The following is a 27,278-nucleotide window of genomic DNA, read 5'->3' as shown; positions in this document are numbered from 1 at the left end:
CTATCCTCTGCAATTTGGCCATTAAAAGTTCTGCTTGTTAATTTTCTCCACATGTAAAAGGCTCAAAATCACACAGCCTGACAGAAAAAAACACCTGGCATTAACAGTCATCAATCAATTTAGTTTTTAATATGCTCTCTTTTCCTCAGCTTGCTCCATAGAAAACAACCACACTTCTCAATTCAAGAAACATGTAGCTGTGTGCTCAGGTTAAGTGTTGCAACTAGTAGGCTATGTTAACAAACTCAATTTTGTAAGGCTTCTTTTAAAGGTTTTTACTTTCAGACTCAGAAACCACAACTCACCTCTTTGATTTCGAAGTTCAGCTGAACATTGATAACATCATTTGGCACACCTCCTTTCATTATTTCCATAAGCTGATCTGCTGCTGAGCTGCCACTTGCCACGACTTTCCCCAATTTAGCTGCTTCAATGGGATCTTTACTTTTTCCTGTTTATTCATCAATACACAAACTATTAGTGAAGTTGAATTTAGCAGCAATATTTACTGCAAAAAAAATAGCTAACTGTGTTTGTATTTGAAATGTTTGATTTCTCTGTTTAGTTGTTCAGAGACACAATTTTCACCAATTTCAACCTTACATCTTTTAACCCCAGCTGGGGATTACAACACACTTCAGCAAATGCATTTTCTTAAAAAAGCAAATTCATCCCTAAAAAAGGCATAACTTTGATGTTTTTAAATTAGTTGAATAAAAGGTGGAAATTAGTCTGCCCAGTAAGTTACAGGCAGATACATAGTTAAAGAAATTGCTCAATTAAACACATCACACATTTACTGGATTTTAGACTCAGACATAACCAAAATAGACAATTAGAGTCACAGAGCATGGAAACAGGCCCTGCGGCCCAACTCATCCATCTCATCCATGCCAACTGTTGCCCAGTGAGCTGGTCCCATCTGCCCGCATTTAGCCTATATTCCTCAAAACCTCTCTTATCCATGTACTGGATGGCTTTTAATTGTTGCTAATGTGCCCACCTCAACCACTATTTCTGGCAGCTCGTTCCAAATATGCACTACCCTTTGTGTGAAGCTGCTGCCCCTGATGTTTCTTTTAAATGACTCACCTCTGATCTTAAACCTATGCCCTCTTGTTTTTAGCATCCTCTTCCAGGGAAAAAGACCATGTGCTTTCACTCTGTCTGTGCCCCTCGTGATCTTATATACCTCTATGAGGTCACCCCTCAATCCCCTGTTCTTGGGAATAAAGTCCCAGTCTACACAACCTCTCCATGTAACTCAAGCCCCCAAGTCCAGGCAACACCCTGGTAAATCTTTTCAACACTCTTTCTAGTTTAATAACGCCTTTCCTATAAGAGGGTGTCCAAAACTCCAAGTGCGGCCTCACCAACAATTAAACTAGAGTTCCAAGAGAGACATTATTCCTTAACAGAATGTTTAAACTGTAAAATGTTATCTGCTGCTGGATGCAATTGTTAAACCAGAAGTACGAAGAAATGATCAGGACACAAACTGTTCTCCAGCACTGTTCTCCTCACAAGCAGCTGAACACAAAACAGATGTGGATCATTATTATTTTTCATAGTTCACTAGTTTTTTTATTCCGATTGCAAAAGTTTCAGGGTTTCATAAATGATTTAGCATAAACAATATTGTGCTAATATTTGATTACTTTTTCCTTCATCCTTCAGTGCTTTTGTTGAACTTGTTTTGCTGCCTTCACCGAGGTTCTGCTCAATGACCTTCATCAGAACAGTCAGGTCTTCCTCACTGAGGACAACCTGAAACAGAACAACAAGTTGAACTACAGGGCTCCCAAAGAAAAAGTTTCAGAAATAAAACAATTTGCTCTGAATTATTAACAACAATAAGCACACGTGATGACTACTAGGCAGATTTTTACCTTGCCTACCCGGTTAAGTGTTGCTTGCACAGAACATGGAAGAAGAAATGTGATGGGAAGAACAGTACATCCCTTACCAACCTCGTCTGATTTTCAAAGCAGCTAACTCCAGTTAAGTTAAGTCATCTGTGAGAGGACATCCCCACAACCTCTCCCTCTCCACCCAGCTGAACATATTTTGTAATACGTATCACAAGTATGCAAGTTACCAAAGCTGTCACTTGACACTGACCTCATTCAAAGCACTGCTGCCTGTGTCCTAACTCACGTGAACACATTTGAGAAGAAAACATAATGAAAATGTCAACATAACACCGTGTTACTTACATTAACAGTTTTCAAGTCTCCTTTGATTTCCATGCTCGGGATGTCATGATACCAGTCTGCTGCCAAATTCCTTTGCACTATAAGCTGCAAGTTGATGGGCTGCAATATTTCAATGTCAACCTGGGACGGACTGGTCTGCAACATGGTCCTGACGGAAAAATGTTGGTCAATTAGGAAGTTCTATGTGCCATTCTGGCATTTTAAAGTAGTTCATTGCCTCACACATCGTTAATAAGACCTTGATTTAACGACCAGAATGCATAATCTACCAACCAGTACGTAGAAGGTCTCTGTGGGACACTTTTGGTTGCATCTCTCTAAACTCCCTTCACCCCTGAACAGGGTAACCTAGTTGCCTCCCCCTTGGTTCCTGCGAGCCACTGGGCACGGCAGTGGTTTAAAGAGTAAAAGATCACTGAGCCAGCCACTGTCCAGCTGTCCATTCACCAGCAAAACTGGCCCCTCATCACACAGTGCTGCTGGGGGTGGGGAATCTCCTGACCTTTGTCAGTGCCGAGCTTGCTGGCAGCAATCCAAGCTCCACCAAATTCCTTAGCACACATGGGTTGCTAAGTGGGAAGTGGGTGGGGGGGCGGTGGTTGGTGGCGGTGGGTGTAAGGCCTCCAGCCAAGTGGGTGGACTGGGTGGTGTACGTGGGAGGGGGAAAGAGTAGGGGCAGTGCAGGCTTCCAGGAGAGTGGAGTCTCCGGATCAGCCTTAGGCTTGGGCACTAGGGACAGGATGGCCAATGCTAACACATTTACAATAATTGCTAGAATACCATAGTCAAGTCAACACATCATCAGCTCCCACACCTAGCAGCAAACAATGAAGAACTTGCTGCAATAATACCCTCTAGTCTTATAAACTATCTATTATGTCTTGGCTCAGACTTCCATACACATGCACACTATTTATTATAGATTATTTCCAAATTACATTTTTGCTGCACTAAATTATTTACAAAGCTTGCCCAGCATTCCCTTTCTAAACAACGGCCAGACAAGATAGTGAGAGTTATACTAAGTTAGGTCCTAGAAGTAAAAGAACTTGACTAAAGTAATTGTTTAACTTGATTTTCTTCGCCTGCCTATCATGGGTATTTTCTCATCTCCATTTTGTGTCTCCATTTTCTCATCTCTCCCTGGCAATTCCAACCTTAGTCTCACAAGATTCATAAGAATCACAGGGAAAATATGGGCAAATTTTCTGTGCTGTGGATTGAAAAACATCAAAACAGTTCATTTAGCTTAGTTGGTTTTAACCCAATAACACAAAAACTCAAATAGGATTTTAAGTTTTATACCCTGCCTGGTTAGTTTTAAAGTGTCAACAAATCCTTCTGGTCGATACAGCACTGCATTTTCACTTTGTTCTGCAGCATCTCCTAATGGTACTAAAATCCTTGAGAACTTGAGAATATTACACAATATTTACTTGTATTTTATGAACTTAAAAAGTAAATGAGATATCAAAGTCTTGTTCTATTTAAAAACAAATTGCATAGATTGGTTTTCCATGATTAACACCGTTTATTTCATATTGTTTTAGTCTTCAGTTCTCAAGACCCCAATCCATGAAAACATTTTTGCCTCGTTTAAATCTGATATGCTTTAATTTCCATATTTCATAATAAAGGAAGTTAGGTGGCAGGCCTTGCCTGCAAGGTTGATTTTATTTTTAGAGAGAGGGGGAGTGGAGAATGATTTTAAAGCCAGCGTAATCGGTGAGTGCAAGGGTCAGTCATGTGACCCACTCCGCTCACTGCTGAGAGCGGTGTGAGAGGAATCCCCACCAAACTCCATCAGCTGGTGATTACTGAAGTCCTCACTGTCTAATAAAGGCAGGAGGGGCAGGTGGGATTTTCCAGCACCCCTCTGCTGAAGTTATTTGTTTCAGCTGCAGACGTGTGGCTGTTCAGTCTTGATAATGACTGGCAAGTAGTGAATTGATAAATTAGTTATCCCACATTACAGCCACACTTGATCCTGTGGCAGCTGCACTCCCAAATAAGTCATTCAGGGAGCAATTCACCAGTGCAGAATGCATGCACTTTTAACGAGAAAATTGATCACAAAACAATTTCTACAAACACTAGTGTCACCATCAACTGGCCTTCCAGTCTTTAGAGCCTAATCCATTTTCCTTTTACATCATGATGCAACTGCAGCTAAACTCCATCAGAGTGGCAAAAGACTCACCTTATACAACGATTTAACTACAATTCATGTAGAAAGTCATGCCAGACAGATACACATGAAACACTGCACACAATACTCATACAAAAACACTGCAACAAATAGCAAGAAATTCCTGTATAGATGGAAATTTATTTTAAGAAAATCTGACCTCAAACTATTAAAATATATAAAACATTTTGAGGCACAAGGTATAAACATTAAAATTAACCTTGAAAGTTTCAGCTGTGTTAGGTTTACATCCATGACATCCAAGACGGGTGGTACAGAGAACTCTTTGCCCGGGATCAGAGTGAATCTATTCTGAACAGTAATCAATCCCAAATCTGCCACCAAGGCATTCATAGAGATGGAGGATTCAGGAATTATGATAACTGGGGCTTTCAAATTAATGTCCATTGCCAGTCGAAAACTCTTCTGGGCAAAATCCTTCACACTGGAGGCTGCTTTTTCTGCTGCTTGTGCTGTGGCTGCACTTAATGCTTCCTTTGCTGCTTGGAAGTTGTCAAAGAAGTTCTGTGGTAAATACATCAAGAGTTAGTGTGTCCGTATTCCAATCACTTGTTCATCTCCAGTGGAACATATTAGAAACATATTCTTTTCATAATAAATTTAATATGTTTGAGCTTTGCCATTTTCAACCCCACGTTAAAGTTATGCATCTCTCCAGAGATGCACCACAATTGAATCTTTAGACTTGCCAGGAAACCTGTTCAAATTCTTTCTTAAAACTAAAAACACTGGGAGAATTCCCTCCAACTCAAAATATGACCTTAAGTTCTTTCACACTAAATTCAATAGGCAGAGGGGTATTACTTTGCCGTTTGATCCAAAATTGCATCTCAGACAATGCAACAAACTCTAAGTCAATGCATGTCTTGATTAAATGCTCAATGGGACCAACACACAACTGTCCAATTGATATGAATTAGTTACCTTTAGATGAAACCATACCATGCCATTCAGACACCAAAATAATCAGGATCAGTACTTCTGCAGATAATGGAAAATATTTATAAAGGTCTGTTATAATAAACTTCTTTTCATGCTTCCCCCTACCAAGCACTCAGCACAGAAGATAGCATCAAATTATTTATCCACTTGAATGCATGACTAATTGGCTTGACAGTAACAAGCAGAGGGTAATGGTGTGAGGCTGTTTTGCAGCCTTTGACTAGTGGTGTGCAACAGGGATCAGTGCTGGGCTCATTGTTGTTCATAATTTATATAAACGATTTAGATGAGAATGTACAAGGAATGCTTCATAAGTCTGCAAATCAAAATATTAAAAAAGGATATCGGATGTTTAAATATTTTCTGCAGAAATTATAAAGAGGCATTAAAATAAGTTAAGGTGAGGAGAGAAATCATGTTCAATAAATCTTATGTAAAAACTTTTTGAAAATTGAAAACATTAAACAAAAGTTACAAATAATTTTAGAGCAATCAAGGTTTTAGTCATGCAGAGGGAGGGTTTGGAGTTTTCCACCCGAGGACCATGGAGGGTCAGTCATTGAGTTTATTCAAAGCACAAATTTATAGATTTCAAGATATCATGGCAATCCAGGGATGCGGGGATAGTGCAGGAAAGCAGTGTTGAGGGGAAGGTCAGACACAGAGAAGCAGACTCAAGAGGCCAAATAACCTACTTTTACATTTTTTTTAAATAGATTGGACTTACCAGCAGTGACATGAGGAACTTTTGCAGATATATAATCTGAATACAGCCAACTCTTAAAGTGATTTTTCCATCCACTTTCGACATATCAGCATAGTTCTCATCATCAATAGCATTTGGATACAGCGTTACATTGAAGCTGAACACTTCATTTCCAACAATGGAAACAGCCTAGAAATGGAGAAGGTACAACTTGATTTAAGGTATTAACATTTCAAATTAAATACTAAGTAACTAAAGTATCTCTCCTGGGATTACAATTTGCCTCATCATCATTACTGTACTGAAGGAGCAGAGTGAGTGAGCAGTATAACAGAATAGAATTACAAAATGGGACCAGTTTGTTCACCCCATTAATCAACAGGTATGGCTTACAATAGCATCAACACAAATTCATAAACCCTTATTCCTAATTTCTCTACCCACCCAATTATCCAAATGTCAAATGTAGACATGGTCACTGCTTCAGTCACAAGCACTGGTAACGAATTCCACATCTCTCACTGCTCTATACTTAAACTTTTCACCTGCTCCAAATCCAGCCTTGGATCCATATTCCTTCATTCCCGACCACTCAATTACTAGAATTTTACTTGGCCTATGCCACCTAAATTCAAATTCTCCCACTGTGTCCGATACTTTACCAAAGACAACTTCTTGAGTGCAAGGCTTCTCAGAACAGGCCACTACCAGAGATAGAGACATCAGATTGTCATTTAGACAGAGCCATCCGCTATATTTTCAGATTCAAATGGCCTAAGAGTTCTAAACGTCAGCAACCATTTCCAAATACTATCTTCACATTATACTGGAAAACACGATTAGTGGCTCTGATGAGAACATGGTTCTCCATTTCTGTATGCATTAGAAGCCAAGTCAGCAGTAATAGGATGGCCTGCAGGTGATCACACCTTTTATAGGTTGGAAAACCAGAAAGTGTCATTGGATACAGGAAGACAATTACTCACTGCTAACACTTGTTTCCCTTTGAGCTAGTCCCTCCAGTAAAATTTGTATCCTTATTGAGGTACCAGGAGTAGTCTTTCATTGGCATGGAGAATACTTGACAGCTGATCAGGAGAAGCATGCTCCCTCATCAGTTCGTTAGGATCCATGGCTGTTACTTTACCACTGATATTTCCATCTGATATTCTTCCACTTCCAGACCCCATTGTGAAAATACTGGAATTCCCTCCCCTGCAATTCCATCTGTGAAGTATCAGCAATACAAAGGAACTTAGGGATTCAAAGCAGCAGTGAATAATCCTTTCTCAGAGCGCTTGGGATGGCCAATAATGGAATCTTCCCACAGGTACCCAGATCCACAGAATGGTCAACGTGCATCAACCGCTGTGCTTGCTTCTGAATGTTACTAAATCATACTTTCTTATTCTTACTGCAATCATAGGCTCACAAAAATTAGAGTAAGAGTCAGACAAACATACACAGGGAATGGAACAGTACTCATCAAACTAATAAGTGCCTTGGACAATGCACTACGTTACTCTTCGCAGGATGTGGGGGGGCACTGTGGTGCAGCTAACAGAGCCACTTCCTCACAGTGTCAGAGACCAGGTTTCAATCCTGACCTCGAATGCTGTCTGTGTAGAGTTTGCACATTCCTCCCATGACCACGTGGGTTTCCTCCCACATCCTAGACACGTGGGAAGTAAGTTACCCATAATGTGTAGGGGAGTGGTAGAACGTGGTGAAAGTTGAGGAGAATGTAGGAAGGATAAATAGGTTCTGGATTAGTGTAAATGGGTGGGTGACTGTCAGTGCAGACTCAGTGGGCTGAAGGCCTGTTTCCGTGCTGTACTTCTGTGACACTTACTCTATAAAAGATCAAATGTCATTCAGGGGGTTACATCATTCTGAAAGATCGTTATTGTGTGAATGGTAAAGCTTTTATTGTGCTGTGCAAGATAATGAATGCTGCACCATAGCAAATCTGTTTTACCAAATAGAATTCTTGATTACAAATGTTATCCACGTGATGTAAATTCAAATACACGAAAGAAATTCCATGAATAAATGTGAAACAAATACCTTTTTATGTAGTGTCTTTGAATCAACATCTGTAACAACAATATCTCGAAGTCTGGCAAAGAATTGTGTCTGCTTTGACTGCACTAAAATGGATGCATCCAAACCTGTACAGTTACAGAAAGCATTCAGTAACGACTACATTAACGTATTTATTTGAGTGAAATGAGGTTAACAATGAAAGCATACATATACAGTTTAACCACTTTTCAAAACTTTCATTGACATAATTGTTAATACAGCATCAACAAGCATCGTGAGAATAACCTGTTCAGATTGTGTCATTGCATCAATGGGTTTTAACTGGTCAAAAAGAAATATTTAAGTGTCCACAGTAAATCTCTATTACCCCAAGGCCATTCCTCACTGTACCACTTGTTCTGTTCTATGAACTTTGCCAGTAACGTGTGGCTTGATGACTTTGCAAAGTGAAACCCATTCTTTGTACCTATATAGGAGTCTTATTTCACCCTTTTCATTTAACGTCTTAATGCCAGTACTCACAGAGGTTTTGCTTGTTGCAACAGTGGCCAATCTTCAATTCTAGTTTTATTGCAGTTGTTTATGGGCAAAGGGACACAGGCAAGTGGGAGGCTTTTAAAGATTAGATAGTGAAAACTCAAGGTCTGCATGTTCCCGTTAGAGTGATGGGCAAGGCTGGCAGGAGTAGGGAACCCTGGATGACAAGGAATATTGAGGCTCTGGTCAGGAAAAAGAGGCATGGATCATGTGCAGGCAGCTGGGATTAAGTGAATCCCTGGAGGAGTATAAGGGATGCAGGAGTGTACTCAAGAAGGAAATCAGGTGGGCAAAAAGGAGGCACGAGATAACTTTGGCAGAGAAGGTTAAGGAAAATCCAAAGAGATTTATAAGTATATTAAGGGAAAAAGAGTAACTAGAGAGAGAATAGGGTGCCTCAAAGACCAAAGGGGACACCTTTGCATGGAGCCACAGGAGATGGGCAAGGTCCTTAATGAATATATCTCCTCTGTTTTTATGGTGGATAAAGACACGAAGACTTCGGAACTAGGAAAAGTAAGTGGGGAGGTTTTGGGGAGAGTTCACATTACTGTAGAGGAGGTGCTGGATGTCTTAAAAGGTAGAAAGGTAGACAAACCTCCAGGGCCTGACCAGGTATATCCAAGAACACTGTGGGAGGCTGGAGAAGAAATTGCAGGATCCCTGGCTGAGATATCTGCATCATCATTTGCATCATACCCCCAAGCACATTCTCAGTAATGCAAGAAGATACATTTCACTGTGTGTTTCAATGTACATGTGACTAACAAATAAACACCTTATCATTAGCCACAGGTGAGGTCCCAGTAGACTGGAGGGCAGTGAATGTTGTGCCTTTTATTTAAGAAGGGCAGCAAAGAAAAGCCTGGGAACTATAGGCCAGTAAGTCTAATATCTGTAGTAGTTAAGTTACTGGAGGGGATTCTGAGGGACAAGATATACATGCATCTGGAAAGATGAAGGCTAATTAGGGGCAGTCAGCATTGCTTTGTGCATTGAAGATCATGTCTTGTGAACTTGATTGAGTTTTTTTTGATGAGGTGACCAAGAAAGTCGATGAGGGCAGGGCAGTGGACGTGGTTCATACGGACTTCATTAAGGCCTTTGATAAGGTTCCACATGGTAGGCTGGTCTAGAAGGTTGGATCATATGGAATAGAGGGAGAGCTGGCTAATTGGATACACAGTTGGCTTGATGATAGAAAGCAGAGGGTGACGGTAAAAGGTTGTTTCTCGGACTGGATGCCTGTGGTGTGCCTCAGGCGTCAGTGCTGGGCCCATCGTTGTTTGTCATCTATATCAACGATTTGGATAAGAATGTACAAGGCATGGTTAGTAAGTGTGCAGATGACACTAAAATAGGTGGTATAGTGGACAGTGAAGATGGTTACCAAAATTACAGGGGGATCTTGATCACCTGAGTAAGTGGGCCGAGGAATGGCAAATGGAGTTTAATTTAGTTAAGTGTGAGGTGTTGCATTTTGGAAAGTCAAATCCAGATAGGACTTTCACAGTGAACCGCAGAACAGAGGGACTTTGGAGTACAAGTACATGGTTCACTGAAAGTGGGAGTCACAGGTAGACAGTGTGATAAAGATGGCACGCTGGCCTTCATCAGTCAGGGCATTGAGTATAAAAATTGGGAGGTTGTGGTGCGGTTGTACAGGACGCTAGTGAGGCCGCACTTGGAGCATTGTGTTCAGTTTTGGTTGCCCTGCTATAGGAAACATGTTATTTAACTGGAAAGACTACAGAACAGATTTGCAAGGATGCTGCCTGGATGTGATGAACTAAGTTATAGGGAGAGGTTGGACAGGCCAGGACTTTATTCCTTAGAGTGTAGGAGACTGAGAGGTGATGAGGGGCATAGATAGGGTGAATGCACTCAGTCTTTTTCTCAGGGATGGAGTATCAAGAACTAGATAGCATAGGTTTAAGGTGAGATGGGAAAGATTTAAGAGAAACATGAGGGGCAACTTTTTTTTACACAAAGGGTGGTATCCATGTGGAATGAGCTGCTGGAGGAAGTGGTTGAGACAGGTACAATTTTAAAAGACAGTTTGACAAGTACATGGATTGGAAAGGTTTAGAAGGTTATGGGCCAAATGCTGGCAAATGGGACTAGTTTGAATAGGGCATCTTGTTCAGCATGGACCAGTTGGGCCAAAAGTCCTGTTTCCGTGCTGTATGGCTCTATTGTTCACAAGGTCTAAAGCGGTGGCCTCTTCAGAATTATAATAGCTTCTCTATGTTTTGCATGGTACACAACTTAATACACTCATTGTCAGCTCAGTTCCCTTAGCTTTTAGTGAAGAGAAATGCAAGTTCATCCAATTACACCTTTTAATCAACTTCACATGATTTAACATACACCTTGATTATAAATTCTAATTCTTCTGTTTCCATTTCTGACTGTATAAAAAATTATTATAAATACAATGGAGGTGGAGCAATTGTATCAGCTATATGGCAGTGTGGCTGAACTCTGCTTCTGAAACTCATTGACTTCAGTAGAATGAATTTGGACCATAATACAATGCACATCTTGTGATATAACCAGGGACGTGAAAGCTTTTGTTCTAAATAATCTGCTGTCTCTACAAGGGTGACACATTGGCACAGCTTGGAGAGCTGCTGCCTTGCAGTCCTGACCTTGGGTACTGACTGTGTGGAGTTTGCATGTTCCCTGTGACCACATGGGTTTCTTCTGGTGCTCCAGTTTCCTCCCACATCTCAAAGGGTTGGTAGGTTAACTGGTAACTGTAAATTGTCCCTGGTGTGTAGGTGAGTGGTGGAATCTTGAGGGAGTTGATGGGATTGTGGGATTAAAATAGGATTAGTATAAATGGGCTGAAGAGCCTGCTTATGTGCTGCATCTCTGTACGACTCCAACACAAAAGGGCTGTGTCTTACCTTGTACGCTAATGTCAGCAATATTGTGCTTCTCATCACACAAAGCTACATTAAATGCATCCATCATGGCAAACATCTTGAAATCCAGTTCCTTTGAGCTTTTCAAAACTAATAAAAGAATTTAAGGTATTCAGGTGATTATGATATTTAGATGACTTAAACAGTTGTATCTAAATTAATACAAGATCATAAAATATATTTCTTTCCGAAATCAACAAACTTGTTCAGATTCTTTTTTAAAACATAAGAGACTGGGAGAACTCCCTCCAACTCAAAATATGACCTTAGGATCTTTCATACCAAGCTCAATAGACAAATCTATTATTTACAAACATTTTTCATTTAATTCTAGAATCTGTTGTATGCAGAATATAAAAAAAACTCACAGATAAAGGCACCATACACCAAAATCAGGATTCACTGAAGGATCAATACTTTCTGCCCTCTCAGAAATATGGAAGTTATTCTAATAGTTATTTTTCATTTTTATCAACTCTACTTCAGGAGGTAAAAGTAGCACAATAGTTGCCTGACAGGGTACATTAGATCCCAAACTAAACCAGACAGAAAGCATCTTGGAAAGGAACAACATTCCTGGGGATTCTCTGTCTAATAAACAATACCTTTTGAGAACACCAAAAACAAAATGGAGTAATCCATAACAGAGTCAGGCATTATCTCCCTTAGCTAACAGAAATGAATATTTATACAAAATTAGTTCAACTCTTAATAATTTGTGTATAGGCTTGTAACTTTGCTTTCCAGGTTTAGCTCCCCACACTGTGAGTGTTGGGCACCTCACCCAGCTGAAGGCTAAACAAAAAAAACGTGAACAATGTAAACATATTGGTCCATCAAAAAGATGCTAACATTAACCCTGATCAGGGGATGATAAATATCAATTTACCAATAAAATATCAGGCACTGAAAATGCCCTCTACCTGTTTTGGCAGCACCTCCTTTATCCTGCCCCTGATTCTGTATCTTTGTTTCATGGTCCTTATCAGTAGATGCCATGTCCCCTGATGGGATAACTGTTGTCAGGAAATTGATGGTTGAAAGCAAGGCTTTTGCATGCAACAGAAAATTAAGTGAAGAAACTGTGACCTGGAAATTAAAACAAAAAGATCTATTTTCTTTTTTTGATAATTAATGCAGATTATAACAATATACTGCTGTGTTGCCCCCTTTTTCAAATCCCTTTTGTTATTCTTGCAGCTTGTCAAATATATTTCTGACATTCATTCAAACAAAGGTAAAACCACCTCAGTGGAGAACGACTGCTGGTGCCACTTCTCCTGCTAATAACTGTACAATGTTGATTTTTTTAAATGGCATCTATTGTGAAATACAGGCAAACCAGTGTTTCGACAGTTCAGCTCATGGAAACTCATCCTTCCGGAATTCACTACCAAAAATTCTGAGATATGGAATAAAAATTTGCTCTGTTATGGGCCAGGTTGCTATTTGGTGAATGTCCCTTTAAGGCGCCTGGACAGTAGAGTAGTAGTAGTGTGTGTGTGTGGTGTTATCAAGACAGCAAGACTATAACAATCTGCTGACTGTCGAGAATAGAGACTGAGAGTGAGAGCAAAAGAGCGAGACACTGACTGCTGGTCTCCGTATCAATGCATGAAGAACAATAGCTGTGTCTGTCACTACAATCCATGTATGGATTTTTGGAGCAAACAAGTAGAGTCCACTTTGTCGTTAACCTGTACTGGAAAACAGGTATTTCTGTGGGCGGCCACATATCGAATGCCTTCAGGGTGGCAGATACTTCGGAACAAAGCAGTGGAGATCATCGGAAATTGAGGTGTCGTATGGGTTCCATCGTGGAACATGTGGATTTCGTAATTTCTCTCTACATTCTCTCTTCAGTCGGTGGTTTTGCAAAAGCCTTTGCTCACGTTTCACCTGATGACTTGCTGAACGGAACTTTGAGAACTATTCCTAGACTTGGGGTTTGGGAATTTGCCACACACACAATTTGAGTTTATTAGATTTGGGGACTGTGTTTAATATCTAACGTTTTTACTTCTCTTATTATCACAAGTAGTTATTAATAAAATAGTTTCTAACACTTATACATGACTCGGTGTGTTTCGATTGTTGCTGGTACATAACAGCTCTTACAAAATTTTTGTGAGAAAGGGTAAATAGACACAAAACTTGTTGTTCCAACTCCCTTTCTTGATGCATGCACAGATGACACAGCTTCACGTTACAGAAAATCATGATTACTCAACTCCCCCCATAATGCAGAGTTGCCTGTAATGTTACTTATGCACCAGGAAAGAGAGTCTTCCATTCCTATGTCACTTTTTTCCCCATCAATCAGGAAAGACGGTAGAAAGCCCTTCTCAAATTTGACTGCCCACTGAAATTCAACTCCACCTTAGATCTGCTCTATAATAGCATGCAAGCTGAGAGTCTACAATAAAACCAGTCTCACTGAGGACCAGCATCAAATAAGGCTGCATTGTTGCCCCACTGCTATTCTCAAACTTTCTGTCTGCAATGTTGTACCTCACCTCCAACAAGCTTCCCATGGGAGTGGAGCTAATCTTCAGAACTAATATGAAACTCTTAACTCTATGGCATCTACACTCCAGAAGCAAGGTCACCCAAACTCTAGAACTTGAGCTGCAGTATACAGACACACTTGCATTTGCGCTTGCACCAAGGTTGAGCTCCACAACAGCATTAACTTGTTCACCAAAACATATGAGAGGATGGGCCTTACACTTAACATCCACAAGATCAAGGTCCTCTAACAACCTGTTCCGGCTACTCCACACTGCCCTTCCACAATAAAGATTCACGACAAACACCTGGTAAATGTGGACCACTTCCGATAACTCAGGAGCCACTTCTCAGCAAAAGCAAACATCAATAATGAAATTCACTACTACCTTCACTGCCCCAGCACACCCTCAGGCCGATTTCAAAGATAGGGTATTTGAAGGTAAAGACCTTGGACCTGGCATAAAACTCAGCCAATTGGCTAGCAGTGATCTCAGCCCTGTTCAGCAGTTCTGAGAACTGGACAACCTAAGCAGGAAACCAAGGCACTGGAAAAATACCGCCAAAGCTGTCTCCACAAAATCTTCCAAATTCACCTCAAGGATAAGTGAATCAACATCAGCTCCTTCTCCCAGACCAACATCCCCAACACCAGGCACAAGATATTATGAGTCCGCTACATTGGGCTGGTCACATCACTTGCATGCCCAACACCAGACTCCCAAAATAGGTAATCTACTGCAAGGAGATTACCAGGTGCTCTAATTTGGAAGCACAAAAGATTCCAACAAAAACAGAGGAAGGAATGGATCACCTCATTAACTTCTAGTTGGTGTCCAACATGGAACAATACCGATTCACACTCTGTAGAACAGTAGGAAGTGTGCTCATCCACGTCTGACGTGATGCTGTGAGAATCCAGGGCGTCTTTGATATAGAGTGAGGGGTTTGAAGATTATGCCCTACCACACTGTCTTCCCCTCTGGTGAATCTGCCCTAACGGGAGAATTAGATAAAACCAGGGGATCCTTATGAAGTAATACCACTACCTACAATTCTTTAAAAACTACTGCACAATTAGATTACGAAACAACTTTTCTAACTTTGGCAATATTCAGGATCAAGGAAATTGGCTGTACCTTCACCTTAACTTGATGTTTGGTTTAATTAGCCACATTCAACAAGAGTGAAGGAGGAAAACTTTCCATTTCAACTGCTAGATGTACAAATAGACTTGCCCATGCCTAATGACCATGATTAAAAGATGGCATTTAAATAATACAAATAACACAGCAATGCTTTCTTTCAAGGACCAGTATGTGCCTGCTCCAATTTAACTGAAGTAAAATTTATTATTCTTTTAACCACAGAACTCAAAATAAATACCCCACAACAAATGTATCCTGCAAATAGCTTTAAAAGGGATCTCCAAGTAGTTTTTTTTAAAGCATTACAATATCCACCTGGTCCTAATTAATGTTGAGCAAACTGGTTCCTGCAGCGTATGTCGCACGATTTGATATATGCAGCTGGTTCTGCAATATCTGATTACTTTCAATATAAACTCTGTTACCCAATTAATTTGAAATAGGTGGTCATGGGCAGGGAACGGGAAATAAAATGAAGCACACCAGACCAAAGTTCCTTCTCTAAATTTAAAGCAGGGACTTTCAAAACGTGAAGTCATGCTCCAAAGATACTATACACATAACTGAGTTAAATCTGACCTTTTATACCGTACTGCACAGCACACAATTATGAAACATTAGAGTGAATATTGATCAAATTAATATAAAAATCAGAATTAGTTGATTTTAGAACATTGGGTACAAAAGGGTGTACTGCGCAAATGGAAGTATTTTAAGAAGGTAATGCAAACTTCTTGTAATATTTTTAATATATCTTAATATCATACTATTCTTCAATAGTTTCATTGTGTCTAAATTCTATTTCTCTATGAATTAAAACTTGACTTACATATTCACTTTTTTTAAACAAAAAGTATCATTTCTAAGCTCTTTCTACTAATTCAATGTCTTTTAAAATCTTTTGAAGTTATCTTGGAAACATCTGGAAGGTATTTGAGTACAAAGGTGATAAAAGCTTACCTTAAGCACCTGTTCCGTGGCGTCGTGATTCATCTTAAAATATGGACTATGTTTATCAACCTGCAACAATACATTTTTTTTTAATTTAGTTTTAGTTCAAGGCAGATACAAATTATCAGCAAATACTGTTTTATACATATTCACCCCATGTGGGCCTCACTTAACAAGACCAGCATTTATTGCTCAACCACTAACCAAAACTAAACAAAATTCTTGTTATTTCAGAGATTTAACCAGTTCACTCTAAGTCTGGAGTTGCATTTGGCCTGGTCAGTTAAGAATGGAATTTGATGCTGGTTAAATATGAGTTGAACTATGAAGTCCAAGTATTTTGGGAGAAGTGATAAGGTAGGACCCACACAATGAATGGTAGGTCTCTTGAGAAGATTGAGGAGAGGGAGTTTGCTGTAGGAGTTCATAGACAAGATGGTGATAAAAGCCTACCGGATACTTGCCCTCGTTCACCAGGGCACAGAAAATCAAGAGCAGGGAGGTCATGGTATGCCTATATAATACATTAGCTAGGGCACAGCTGGCGTACCATATATAGTTCTGGTTTCCACACCATAGGAAGCATGTGATTGAATGGAGAGGGCACTATTTTATCTTAAGGAAGATACTTTAATGGAAGATTAACATCTAACCTTAATGTATTCCACCTTCAGGAGATCAGAACCTGCTGTATCTGCACAACTGATCAAATGAAGCTTCTGATTTCGGTCACCTGAGGAACACAAAGCCATCACATACAATTTTAATGGGTTTTCATTTAATAGACCACAATATTAAAGTAAGGAAAAGCCAGTGGAGCATACTCAATACCAATTTATTTCTCCATCCAATTAAACCGCTGGTAAGATTAAAAACTTGGATTGGTTGGGTTTGGCTTATTAAGAACCAATACAAGTGATTTTTGTCAAACTGGCTTTGACTTTTATTTCTTTTCCCTCCCACAGACAGCTCGCTGAGAGAAAACCTAACATGAAATACATCATACAAAATGGTGAATTGCATCGACAATTGAGAACTGCCTGCAAAACACTGTGTTCCTTCCAGCACCAACAGGTTAAGCTTGAAACTTGGACTTTGGGAGTTCTACTTCTGTTGACAATCATGCATAATTGGATCAGCATGGAAACTGTTATTGTCAATCTTTCCCCGAAAGATTCCACAGCACATGACAACCCATATTATACAACAAACTAAACAGATTTGCCCACCACAATCGAAGTGACATGATAAATTGAGATTATTCTTTTAAAAAGTAGGGTAGAAGGGAAAAGAATAGTGGCATTCAAAGGTATGAAGTATTTCCTCTGCCACGTTATCAGTAACAAGTTCACAGATTTAAAATAATTGGCAAATTAAAAACTTGGAAACACTCCTTAGTTTCTTACCCCTAACATATGGGTTATTATTAATGGTACACATGACTTGAGAAGGATGCAGAAACTCACTCCACAGTAATGCAAAAATGTTAACTGATTTACAGACCAATTTCCACAGCTAAAAGGAAAAGCTATAGCTGAAGTTGGATAGCTCTTCAAACTGCCAGTACCAGCATGAGTAGCTGCCAGAGAGTGAGAGCGGTGGGGGGTGGGGTGGGGGCAGAGAGAGAGAGAGAGAGAGAGAGAGAGAGGGAGAGAGGGAGAGAGGGAGAGAGGGAGAGAGGGAGAGAGGGAGAGAGGGAGAGAGGGAGAGAGGGAGAGAGGGAGAGAGGGAGAGAGGGAGAGAGAGAGGGAGAGAGAGAGGGAGAGAGAGAGGGAGAGAGAGAGGGGAAGAGAGAGAGAGAGAGAGAGAGAGAGAGAGAGAGAGAGAGAGGGAGAGGGAGAGGGAGAGAGAGAGAGAGAGAGAGAGAGGTGGGGGGGGGGAAAGAGGGGGAGAGGAGTCTCCAGCAACCTCTTCCTTGCTCTCCCACAGAAGCCTGGGATAAATCTCATCTGGCCCTGTGGACTTATCCACCTTGAAGCCTGCTAAGGCATTCAAGTACCTCCTCTTTATTTATGAAGACTTGCACTGGAATATCACCTTCCCCTTCACCAAATCCTCAACTGCAAAATCTGTGTCCTTTGTGAATACTGATTCAAAGTATTTAGAACCTCACCTACACCTCTTGGCTCCAGGCACAGACAGTCCCTGTTGTCCCTGATGGGCTCTACGTTTTCCCCTGGTTATTCTTTTGCCCTTAATATACATAACAAAACCTTCAATTTTACATATTGGCCATGAACTCTCACTATCTCTCTTTTGAATGCTTCCCAATGTGCAGATATAGTTTTAGCTGCAAGTAGATGCTCCCAGTTGACCTTTGCTAGGCCTGTCTTGTTTTAATGAAATTGGCCTTCCCCTAAGTTAAGTCCTTTATCCCTGGTCTACCCTTATCTATTTCCATAACCATTTTGAAATGTACACAGTTATGATCACTATCTCCAAAATGCTCCCCCACTGACACTCCCTCCACCTGACCAGCAACATTCCCAAGACAAGGTCCAGTATGCTTCTTCCTGCATTAGTCTATCTACATCCTGTGCTATAAAGTTCCCCTGGATACTCCTCAAAAATCCCAGCCCCTCTGAGCCTTTTACACACAGGAAATCACAGTTAATATTCAGTTAATATTTCTCTGCTATTTGCTTATGTATCTGTTCAGACAACCCATACGTCTTTGGAATGTGGGAGGAAACCAGAGCACCTGGAGGAAACCCACGCAGACACGGGGAGAATATACAAGCTTACAGACAGCAGCCAGATTTGAACCCGGGTCGCTGGCACTGTAACACCTGGGATACTGAGTTGCCAGTCCTGTCCACCTTTCAACCATGTCTCAGTGATGACAGTGATAACGTAATCCCACAGGTTACTTAAAACTTTGAGTTCAACACCCTTACTAGTTAGACCGCTTGCATTAAAATTGATGCAATTGCACTTTGTATTCCCCTCATGTACACTTACTGCCTGCTCACCCTACTGGACATTACTTTTTAGAACTTAGAACATTACAGTACAGGCCCTTCGGCCCACAATGTTGTGCCAACATTTTATCCTGCTCCAAGGTCTATCTAACCCTTCCCTCCCACGTAGCCCTCCATTTTTCTCTCATGTGGCTACCTAAAAGTCTCCTAAATGTCCCTGATGTATCTGACTCCACCACCTCTGCCAGCAGTGCGTTCCACACACCCACCACACTCTGTATAAAAAATTTGCCTCTGACATCCCCCCCATACCTTCCTCCAATCACCTGAAAATTATGCCCCCTGTGTTAGCCATTTTTGCCCTGGGAAAAAGTCTCTGACTGTCCACTCGACCTATGCCTCTTATCATCTTGTACACCTCTATCAAGTCACTCCAAAGAGAAAAGCCCTAGCTCGCTCAACCTATCCTCATGAGACATGCTCTCCAATTCAGGCAGCATCCTGGTAAATCTCCTCTGCACTCTGTCAAAAGCTTCCACATCCTTCCTATAATGAGACGACCAAAATTGAACACAATACTCCACGTGTGTTCTAACCGGTTTCCTCTAGTTGACTGTACCTCCCCATCTGAACGTCAACTGTGAGCCCTATTCCCCTGCAAACCTTGTGGAGGGAAATAGACAGTCAACCATTAGAGTCAAGACTCTTTATCTGGACTTCATCCCACCAGTGCAGATGAAGGGACTCAATCCAAAACATTGATTGTGCATTTCCTTCCACAGATACTGCCTGACCTGCTGAGTTCCTCCAGCAATTTGTTTTTTGCTCCAGATTCTAGCACCTACAGTCTCGTGTCTCAGTTTAAACCATTCTCAACAGTACTAGCAAACCTTCCTACAAAGATGTTGGTCCTGTTCTGGTCTAGATGCAACCCCTCCTGCATGTAAAGGTCCCACCTTCCCTAGAAACTGTCCTAATGATCCAAGAACCAAAAGCCCATCCCTCTGCATAATCCCTTCAACCATGTATTCATCTGACCTGTCTGTTTATTTCTATATTCACTGGTTCGTGGCACGAGAAGCAAAATCCAGAGATTACAAGTTTTTGAGGACCTGCTCTTTAAATGTCGAGCTCCCTAAACTTATGTTGCAGGACCTCATCCCTGCTCCTACACATGTCATTGGTACCAATACAAAGCATGACTACTGGTTGTTCAACTTCCCCCTTGAAGCTGCTCTGAGAAATCCGTGACCCTAGCACCAGGGGGGCAACATGCCAACCAGGAATCTCATTTGTAGTCACAGGCATACTTACCTGCCCCCCTTATGACAGAATCCCTGAACACTATCGCTCTGCCAGTTTTAGTCCTTCCTCCTGTCCAACAAAGCCCTCCATGGTGTCACAAACAGGGCTGTTGCTGCTGTTTTCCCCTTGGAGGCCATTCCCCCAACAGTTTCCAACACAGGTTCCTGCACACCTGCCTGCCCTCAGTGCCCTTGCTGGTGGCCACCCACCTCCTCTCCTTCTGCATCTGCAATGAGACAAACTTGCTAAACCATAAAACCATAAGTTATAGGAGCAGAATTAGGCCATTCGGCCCATCGTCTTGCCCACCATTCAATCCTGGCTGATTTTTTTTCAACACCATTCTCCCACCTTCTCCCCATAACCCTTAACCAATCAAGAACCTATCAATCTCTGCCTTACACCCAATGACTTGGCCTCCACAGCCCTCTGTGGCAACGAATTCCAGAGATCTAGCTGAAGAAACTCCTCCTGATCTCAGTTCTAAAGGGACGTCCCTGTATTCTAAGGCTGTGCCCTCGGATCCTAGACTCTCCTACTAATGGAAACATCCTCTCCATGTCCACTCTATCCACGCCTTTCAGTATTTGGTTGATTTCATTGAGATTCCCCACTCAACCTTCTGAATGCCACTGAGTACAGGCCCAGAGGCATAAAATGCTCCTCATACGTCAAGCCTTTCATTCCCAGGATCATTCTTGTAAACCTCCTCTGGACCCTCTCCAGGGCCAGCACATCCTTCCTTAGATACAGTGTCCAAAATTGCTCACAATATTCCAAATGCAGTCTGACCAACGCATTATAAAGCCTCAGCAATACATCCTTGCTTTTATATTCTGGTCCTCTTAAAATGAATGCTAACATTGCATTTGCCTTCCTTACTACCGACTCAACCTGCAAGTTAACCTTCAGGGAATCCTGAACCAGGACTCCAAAGTCCTTTTGCTCCTCCAATTTCTGAATTATCTCCCCATTTAGGAAATAGTCCACACCTTTATTCTTCCTACCAAAGTGCATAACCCCACACTTCACTACGCTGTATTCCATCCGCCACTTCGTTGCCCACAATTTTAATCGGTCAACTCCTCTGCAGGCTCCCCTACTCCGCAACACTACCTGTTCCTCCACCTATCTTGGTATCATCTGCAAACTTGGCCAGAATGCTATCATCTGGAAAGCTGTGGTCCCAGCACCGACCTCTGCAGAACTCCACTAGCCACTGGCAGCCATCCTGAAAAGGACCCCTTAATCCTTTTCAGCCTCCTGCCAGTCAGCCAATCTTCTATCCATGCTAGTACCTTGCCTCTAATACCATGGATTCTTATTTTGTTCAGCAGCCTCATGTGTGACACCTTGTCAAAGGCCTTCTGAAAATCCAGGAATACAACATCCACCGACTCTCCTTTGTCTAACCTGCTTCTTATTTCCTCAAAGAATTCAAATAGATTTGTCAGGCAAGATCTCCCCTTAACGAAACCATACTATCTACGTATCTTTGTATCTATATAAATGTGCTATCTGCAACATCTTCCACATCCTGAATACTCCATAACAATCCAGCCACAACTCTGAATGCTCTACGGTCAGCCAGCAACTGCAGGTATCACCAGGTATATTGGATACGTCCATCATCCCCCACATCCAGCAGGAACAACATACACTGCGCAAGGTTCTATATCTTTATCCCACTCCCTAGTGCTAAGAAAAAAGGAGAAGAAAAAAGAGAAAGAAAAATCAAGGGAGAACATGACTCAAATCTACAAAAAGCAGTTTGTGAAATGAATGAACTCTTCTTTATTCCTCAATATTCTGCCCTCTGGCAATACTGTTCTGACACATCAATCAAAAGTCATACAAAGCAACCACATATCCGTCAGAATTTCCTTCCCCTTGATCTCCAACATAAAGCCAGACCTCAATCTTCACTTGGAACCAATCCTTAGCAATCAATTAAGACAAAACAATTCGGTAGTGTAAAGAATTAATACCTTGTGTTATGACTTGACTATTTGCAAATATTTTAAGAGCCAAAATACTCACCAGGAACTTCACAATAATCAAAATTGATTTTTTTCAGATATGATGTAGATGTTAAGTCAAATGTTCTGATGTTCACTTCAGTACCCAACTGAGACACACTGAAAACAAGCAAGGGGTTCTCCTGGCTGTCTTGCCTTGCAAGTTCAACAACAACCTGCAAACAAGATATCAAAGGGTTACCTGTTACTGAGTATCTGAAAACAATGCATCACGAATTACTCATGTAATACATTAAGTGCAGTCTTCAAATCCACTTGATAGCTCAAAGAACCTTTCTAGCAACACATGGAGAATGCAAAGTTAAGTCATTTAAAATCAAAGAACTACAAATACTATAAATCTGAAACAAAAAGCAAAAAGCACCAGAGATATTCAACAGGTCCAAGTAGCATCCTATGAAAGAAAGAGAGTTAACATTTCAGGACAAAGACCAGAACTTTAAAAGAGAGAATACAAGTGTGTTTTCCTGCAACCTGTGTCCTGCATCTCTAACTGTGCTGGGTCACCAACTAACTGGATAGCAGTGGAAGCATGGTGCCATCTGGACAAGGTCTTCACCCTGCACAGATGCTCCTTTATTCCCTTCAACACTCTCCCCCTCTGCATCACACCTGTTTTCTCACTTTTTGAGCTCTGACAAAACATCACTGACCTGAAACTTTAACTGTCTTCAACCTCTCACTGCTGCAGTCAGAGGTTCCCACCTGCTTCAAGAGGGTGGTGCCCAAGAAGAGCAGGGTGAGCTTCCTCAATGACTACCGCCCAGTAGCACTCACGTTTACTGTGATGAAGTGTTTTGAGAGGTTGGTCATGGCTAGAATTAACTCCTGCCTGAGCAAGGACCTGGACCCGCTGCAATTTGCCTACCGCCACAACAGGTCCACCACAGATGCAGTCTCACTGGCTCTTCACTCAGCATTGGAGCACTTCAATAACAGCAATACATACATCAGGCAACTACAGCTCGGCGTTCAACACCAAAATCCCCTCAGTACTAATCAACTGGATATCTGACTTCCTTATCGGGTGACTAGAGTCAGTGTAGATCAGTAATAACATCTCCTCCTCGCTGACAATCAACACAGGTGCACCTCAGGGATGCGTGCTTAGCCCACTGCTCTACTCTCTCTACACTCATGACTGTGTAGCTAGGCACAGCTCAAACTGCATCTATAAATTCACCGATGACACAACTGTTGTTGCAGATTCTCAGATGGCGACAAAATGGTGTACAGGAGGTGATAGATCGGCTGGTTCAGTTGTGTCTTAACAATAATCTCGCACTCAGTGTCAGCAAGACCAAGGAATTGATTGTGGACTTCAGGAAGGAGAAGCCAAGAGAGCGCACACCAGTCCTCATTGACGGGTTAGTGGTGGAAAGGGTGAGCAGCTTCAAGTTCCTGGGCGTCCACACCAACAGCCTGTCCTGGTCAAATCACATAGATGCCACGGCCAAGAAAGCTCACCAGTGCCTCTACTTCCTCAGGAGGCTAAAGAAATTCGGTTTGTCCCCTTTGACACTCACCAACTTTTATCGATGCACCACAGAAAGCATCCTTTTTGGGTGTATCATGGCTTGGTATGGCAACTGCTCTGCCCAAAACCGCAAGAAACTGCAGAGAGTTGTGGACACAGCCCAGCGCATCACGGACACCAGCCTCCCCTCCTTGGACTCTGTCTTTACCTCTCACTGTCTTGGTGAAGCAGCCAGCATAATAAAAGACACCACCCACCCGGGTCATTCTCTCTTCTCTCCTCTTCCATCAGGTAGAAGATACAGGAGCCTGAGGGCACGTACCACCAGACTTAAGGACAGCTTCTACCCCACTGTGATAAGACTATTGAACGGTTCCCTTATATGACGACATGGACTATGATCTCACGATCTACCTTGTTGTGACCTTGCACCTTAATTGCACCGCACTTTCTCTGCAGCTGTGACACTTTCCTCTGTACTTTTATTGTTTTTACCTGTACTACCTCAATGCACCCTGTACTAACCCAATGTAACTGCACTGTGTAATGAGTTAACCTGTACGATCAGTATGAAAGACAGGTTTTTCACTGTACCTCAGTACAAGTGACAATAATAAACCACTACCAATACCAACACCTCAGAAGATCTATCCTGGGCCCAACACATTGATGCAATCATGAAGAATGTATGCCAGCAGCTCTACTTCATTAGGAGTTTGAGGAGATTTGGTATGTCACCAAAAATTTTTTCAAATTTCTACAGATGTACGGTGGAGAGCATTCTGACAGGTTGCATCACCGCTTGGTATGGAGGGTCTAATGTGCAGGATCGAAAGAGGCTGCTCCATCACGGGCACAACCCTCCCCACCATCAAGGACATCTTAAAGAGACAGTGCCTCAAGGTGGCAGAATCCATCATTAAGGACCCTCACTATCCAGGACATGCAATCTTGTCATTACTACCTACAGGGAGGAGGTACAGGAGCCTGAAGACCCACACTAACATTTTAGGAACAGCTTCTTCCCCTCCGCCATCAGATTTCTGGAGTCCATGAACCCATGAACACTACCTCGTTATTCCTCTTTTGCACTCTTTATTTTTTATTGTAATTTACAGTAATTTTTATGTCTTCTATAAAGAAGACATCGGAGACATAAAAGGAGATAAAAGGACTGTACTGCTGCCACAAAACAACAGATTTCACGACATATGTCAGTGATAATAAACCTGATTCTGATTCTGCTTTTCCCTCACAGATACTCCTGCCAAGTCTTTTGAACATTTTCTATTTTGTGAAGTTAATGCCATAATTTTACATATGTTAACATCAGCAAATTACATGACAGACCCCTCAGTTGAGAACAATACAATATATCAGTATCGATGTGAGTAATGGGGGTATGGGGGGGGGCGATGTTGGTGGAGGGAAATGAAAGAGACAAAACTGTGAGGGACATGAAATCCAGAAGATTAATTTGGATTTCCCATGTTATTCATTCATCATTCTTGAAATTCGTCTAATTACTAATCATGAACACAACACATGTTCATGGAGATTGGTGGAGTTGTGGACAGTGTCGAAGAACAGCGGGATGTCGAAGGATACAGCACAGCTACGGATCGGGGTGGAGAAATGGCAGATTGAGTTTAATATGAGTAAGTGTGGTGTTGCACTTTGCGAGGTCCAGTACAACAGGAAAGTGAACATACCTTTAACAGCAATGATGGACCTTGGAGTCCAAGTCCATAGCTCCCTAAAAGTGAGCAAGCAAGTAGATGGCACGCTTGCCTTCATTGGTTGGAACAGTGAGTAAAAGAGGAAGGAAGTCATGTTGCAGTTGTATAAAACTTTGGTTAGGCTGCATTTGGAAGTACTGCATGTAATTCTGGTCGCCCCATTACAGGAAGGGTGTGGAGGCTTTGAAGAGGGTGCAGACGATATTCACCAGGATGTTGCCTAGATGAGAGGGTATGAGAGGTAAGGAGAAGTTGGACAAACTTGGGTTGTTTTCTCTGGAGCAGTGGAAGCTGAGGGGAGACATGACAGAACTAGAGACACAGGTAGCATAGACAGTCAGAATCTTTTTCCCAGGGTAAAAATGTCAAGTACTAGAGAACATGCATTTAAGGTAAGAGGGGATAAGTTTAAAGGAGATGTGCGGGGCAAGATTTTTTTTTGTACACAGAGAGTGGTGGGTGCCTGGAACAGGCTGCCAGGGGTGATGGTGGAAGCAGATACAATAGTGGCATTTAAGAGGCTGTTAGAGTGACACATGTATATGCAGGGAATGGAGGGATATGGATCATGTACAGGCAGAAGAAATTTAGTTTAATTCAGCATCATGTTCAGCACAGACATCCTGGACCGAAGGGCCTGTTCCTGTACTGTACTCTTCTATGAAATAAGTCAGTCCAAGTCGAAAAGTTTCCTTATTATGAATGAATATGTGAATCACCCCTTATGGAGAATTACACCCACAAATGGTGTAATTCAGGAAATTCATGAAACCATTGCATGTGCTGAACTTCTGGTTTCAGCCATCCACCTTGGGAGGCTCTGGACAAAAGGCCATCATCATTTGTACAGTCACACACATGGACATGGTCAGTTTCATTACAATATCAACAGTCTTTTTTCCAACCTACAAGCTGGGAACAGTCAATAACATGAGAAAGAGAAAGGATTCATGTAGCGAAGTCAAGAAGCAACAAATACCATCCTCAAGCGGGCAAAAGGGTTAGCATGAATATGGTGGGCCAAAGTGCCCATTTCTGTACCTTACAACTCCCTGACAAAACCAATCCAAACTTCTAAAGTAGAAACCATTCCCTGTGATTTTAATACAAATATGCAATTTTTATACGAAAGGAGTTATTAATAGAGAACACAAACCAGAGACATGCTGAAAATGATTTATACCTCCCTAACTTCAAACTTCAGCTGGAGGTCTGTGAGCTCCTCACTTGGAGTTTCGTTATCTTCTTTCTGAACTTCAGAAGGCACTGCGTCACCAGCCGCCACTGCAGCTTTACCTGGCAGGTCAGCGTCTTCCTTTGCATCACAGAACTCTTCTTCAGATTCGAGTGAACCTAAGGATTACCGAGATCATAAATGAAAGCTAACAGGAAACTGCAAATGTATCAAAGGGTCCTTATTTGATCGGCACCATACAAAATACATCAGTAATGCTGCCTCTGGGACTTGGCAAAAGTGCGGATGATTGAATGCTGCAAGTATGGAATCAGCAAAGTAGCCATTGGATCTATCGCTAGACCCCAAACCAATATCAACGTGCTCTTAATGTAAAATCTAACCCAGCAAGGAATTTAAAAATTAACAC

General features: G+C 41.6%; 1 protein-coding gene across 3 annotated transcripts in view; it reads right to left on the bottom strand.

The window, feature by feature from the left end:
- The window catches only part of vps13c (vacuolar protein sorting 13 homolog C), a 283,389-nt gene that overhangs the window by 158,083 nt on the left and 98,028 nt on the right, over positions 1–27,278 (bottom strand). For all 3 annotated transcript variants that reach the window (XM_052042364.1, XM_052042365.1, XM_052042363.1), the window contains 12 exons: positions 26,858–27,027; positions 22,460–22,613; positions 16,847–16,926; positions 16,203–16,262; positions 12,510–12,675; positions 11,569–11,676; positions 8,141–8,244; positions 6,095–6,262; positions 4,625–4,929; positions 2,217–2,364; positions 1,659–1,767; positions 306–451 (listed from right to left, as the gene is read on the bottom strand). In XM_052042364.1, the coding sequence (XP_051898324.1) occupies positions 306–451; positions 1,659–1,767; positions 2,217–2,364; positions 4,625–4,929; positions 6,095–6,262; positions 8,141–8,244; positions 11,569–11,676; positions 12,510–12,675; positions 16,203–16,262; positions 16,847–16,926; positions 22,460–22,613; positions 26,858–27,027 (1,718 nt within the window). The remainder of the gene's footprint in view (positions 1–305; positions 452–1,658; positions 1,768–2,216; positions 2,365–4,624; positions 4,930–6,094; positions 6,263–8,140; positions 8,245–11,568; positions 11,677–12,509; positions 12,676–16,202; positions 16,263–16,846; positions 16,927–22,459; positions 22,614–26,857; positions 27,028–27,278) is intronic.

This window comes from Pristis pectinata, chromosome 32 (assembly GCF_009764475.1).
Source record: "Pristis pectinata isolate sPriPec2 chromosome 32, sPriPec2.1.pri, whole genome shotgun sequence".
Lineage (NCBI taxonomy): Eukaryota > Metazoa > Chordata > Chondrichthyes > Rhinopristiformes > Pristidae > Pristis > Pristis pectinata.
This window is presented reverse-complemented; position numbering and strand designations above follow the sequence as displayed.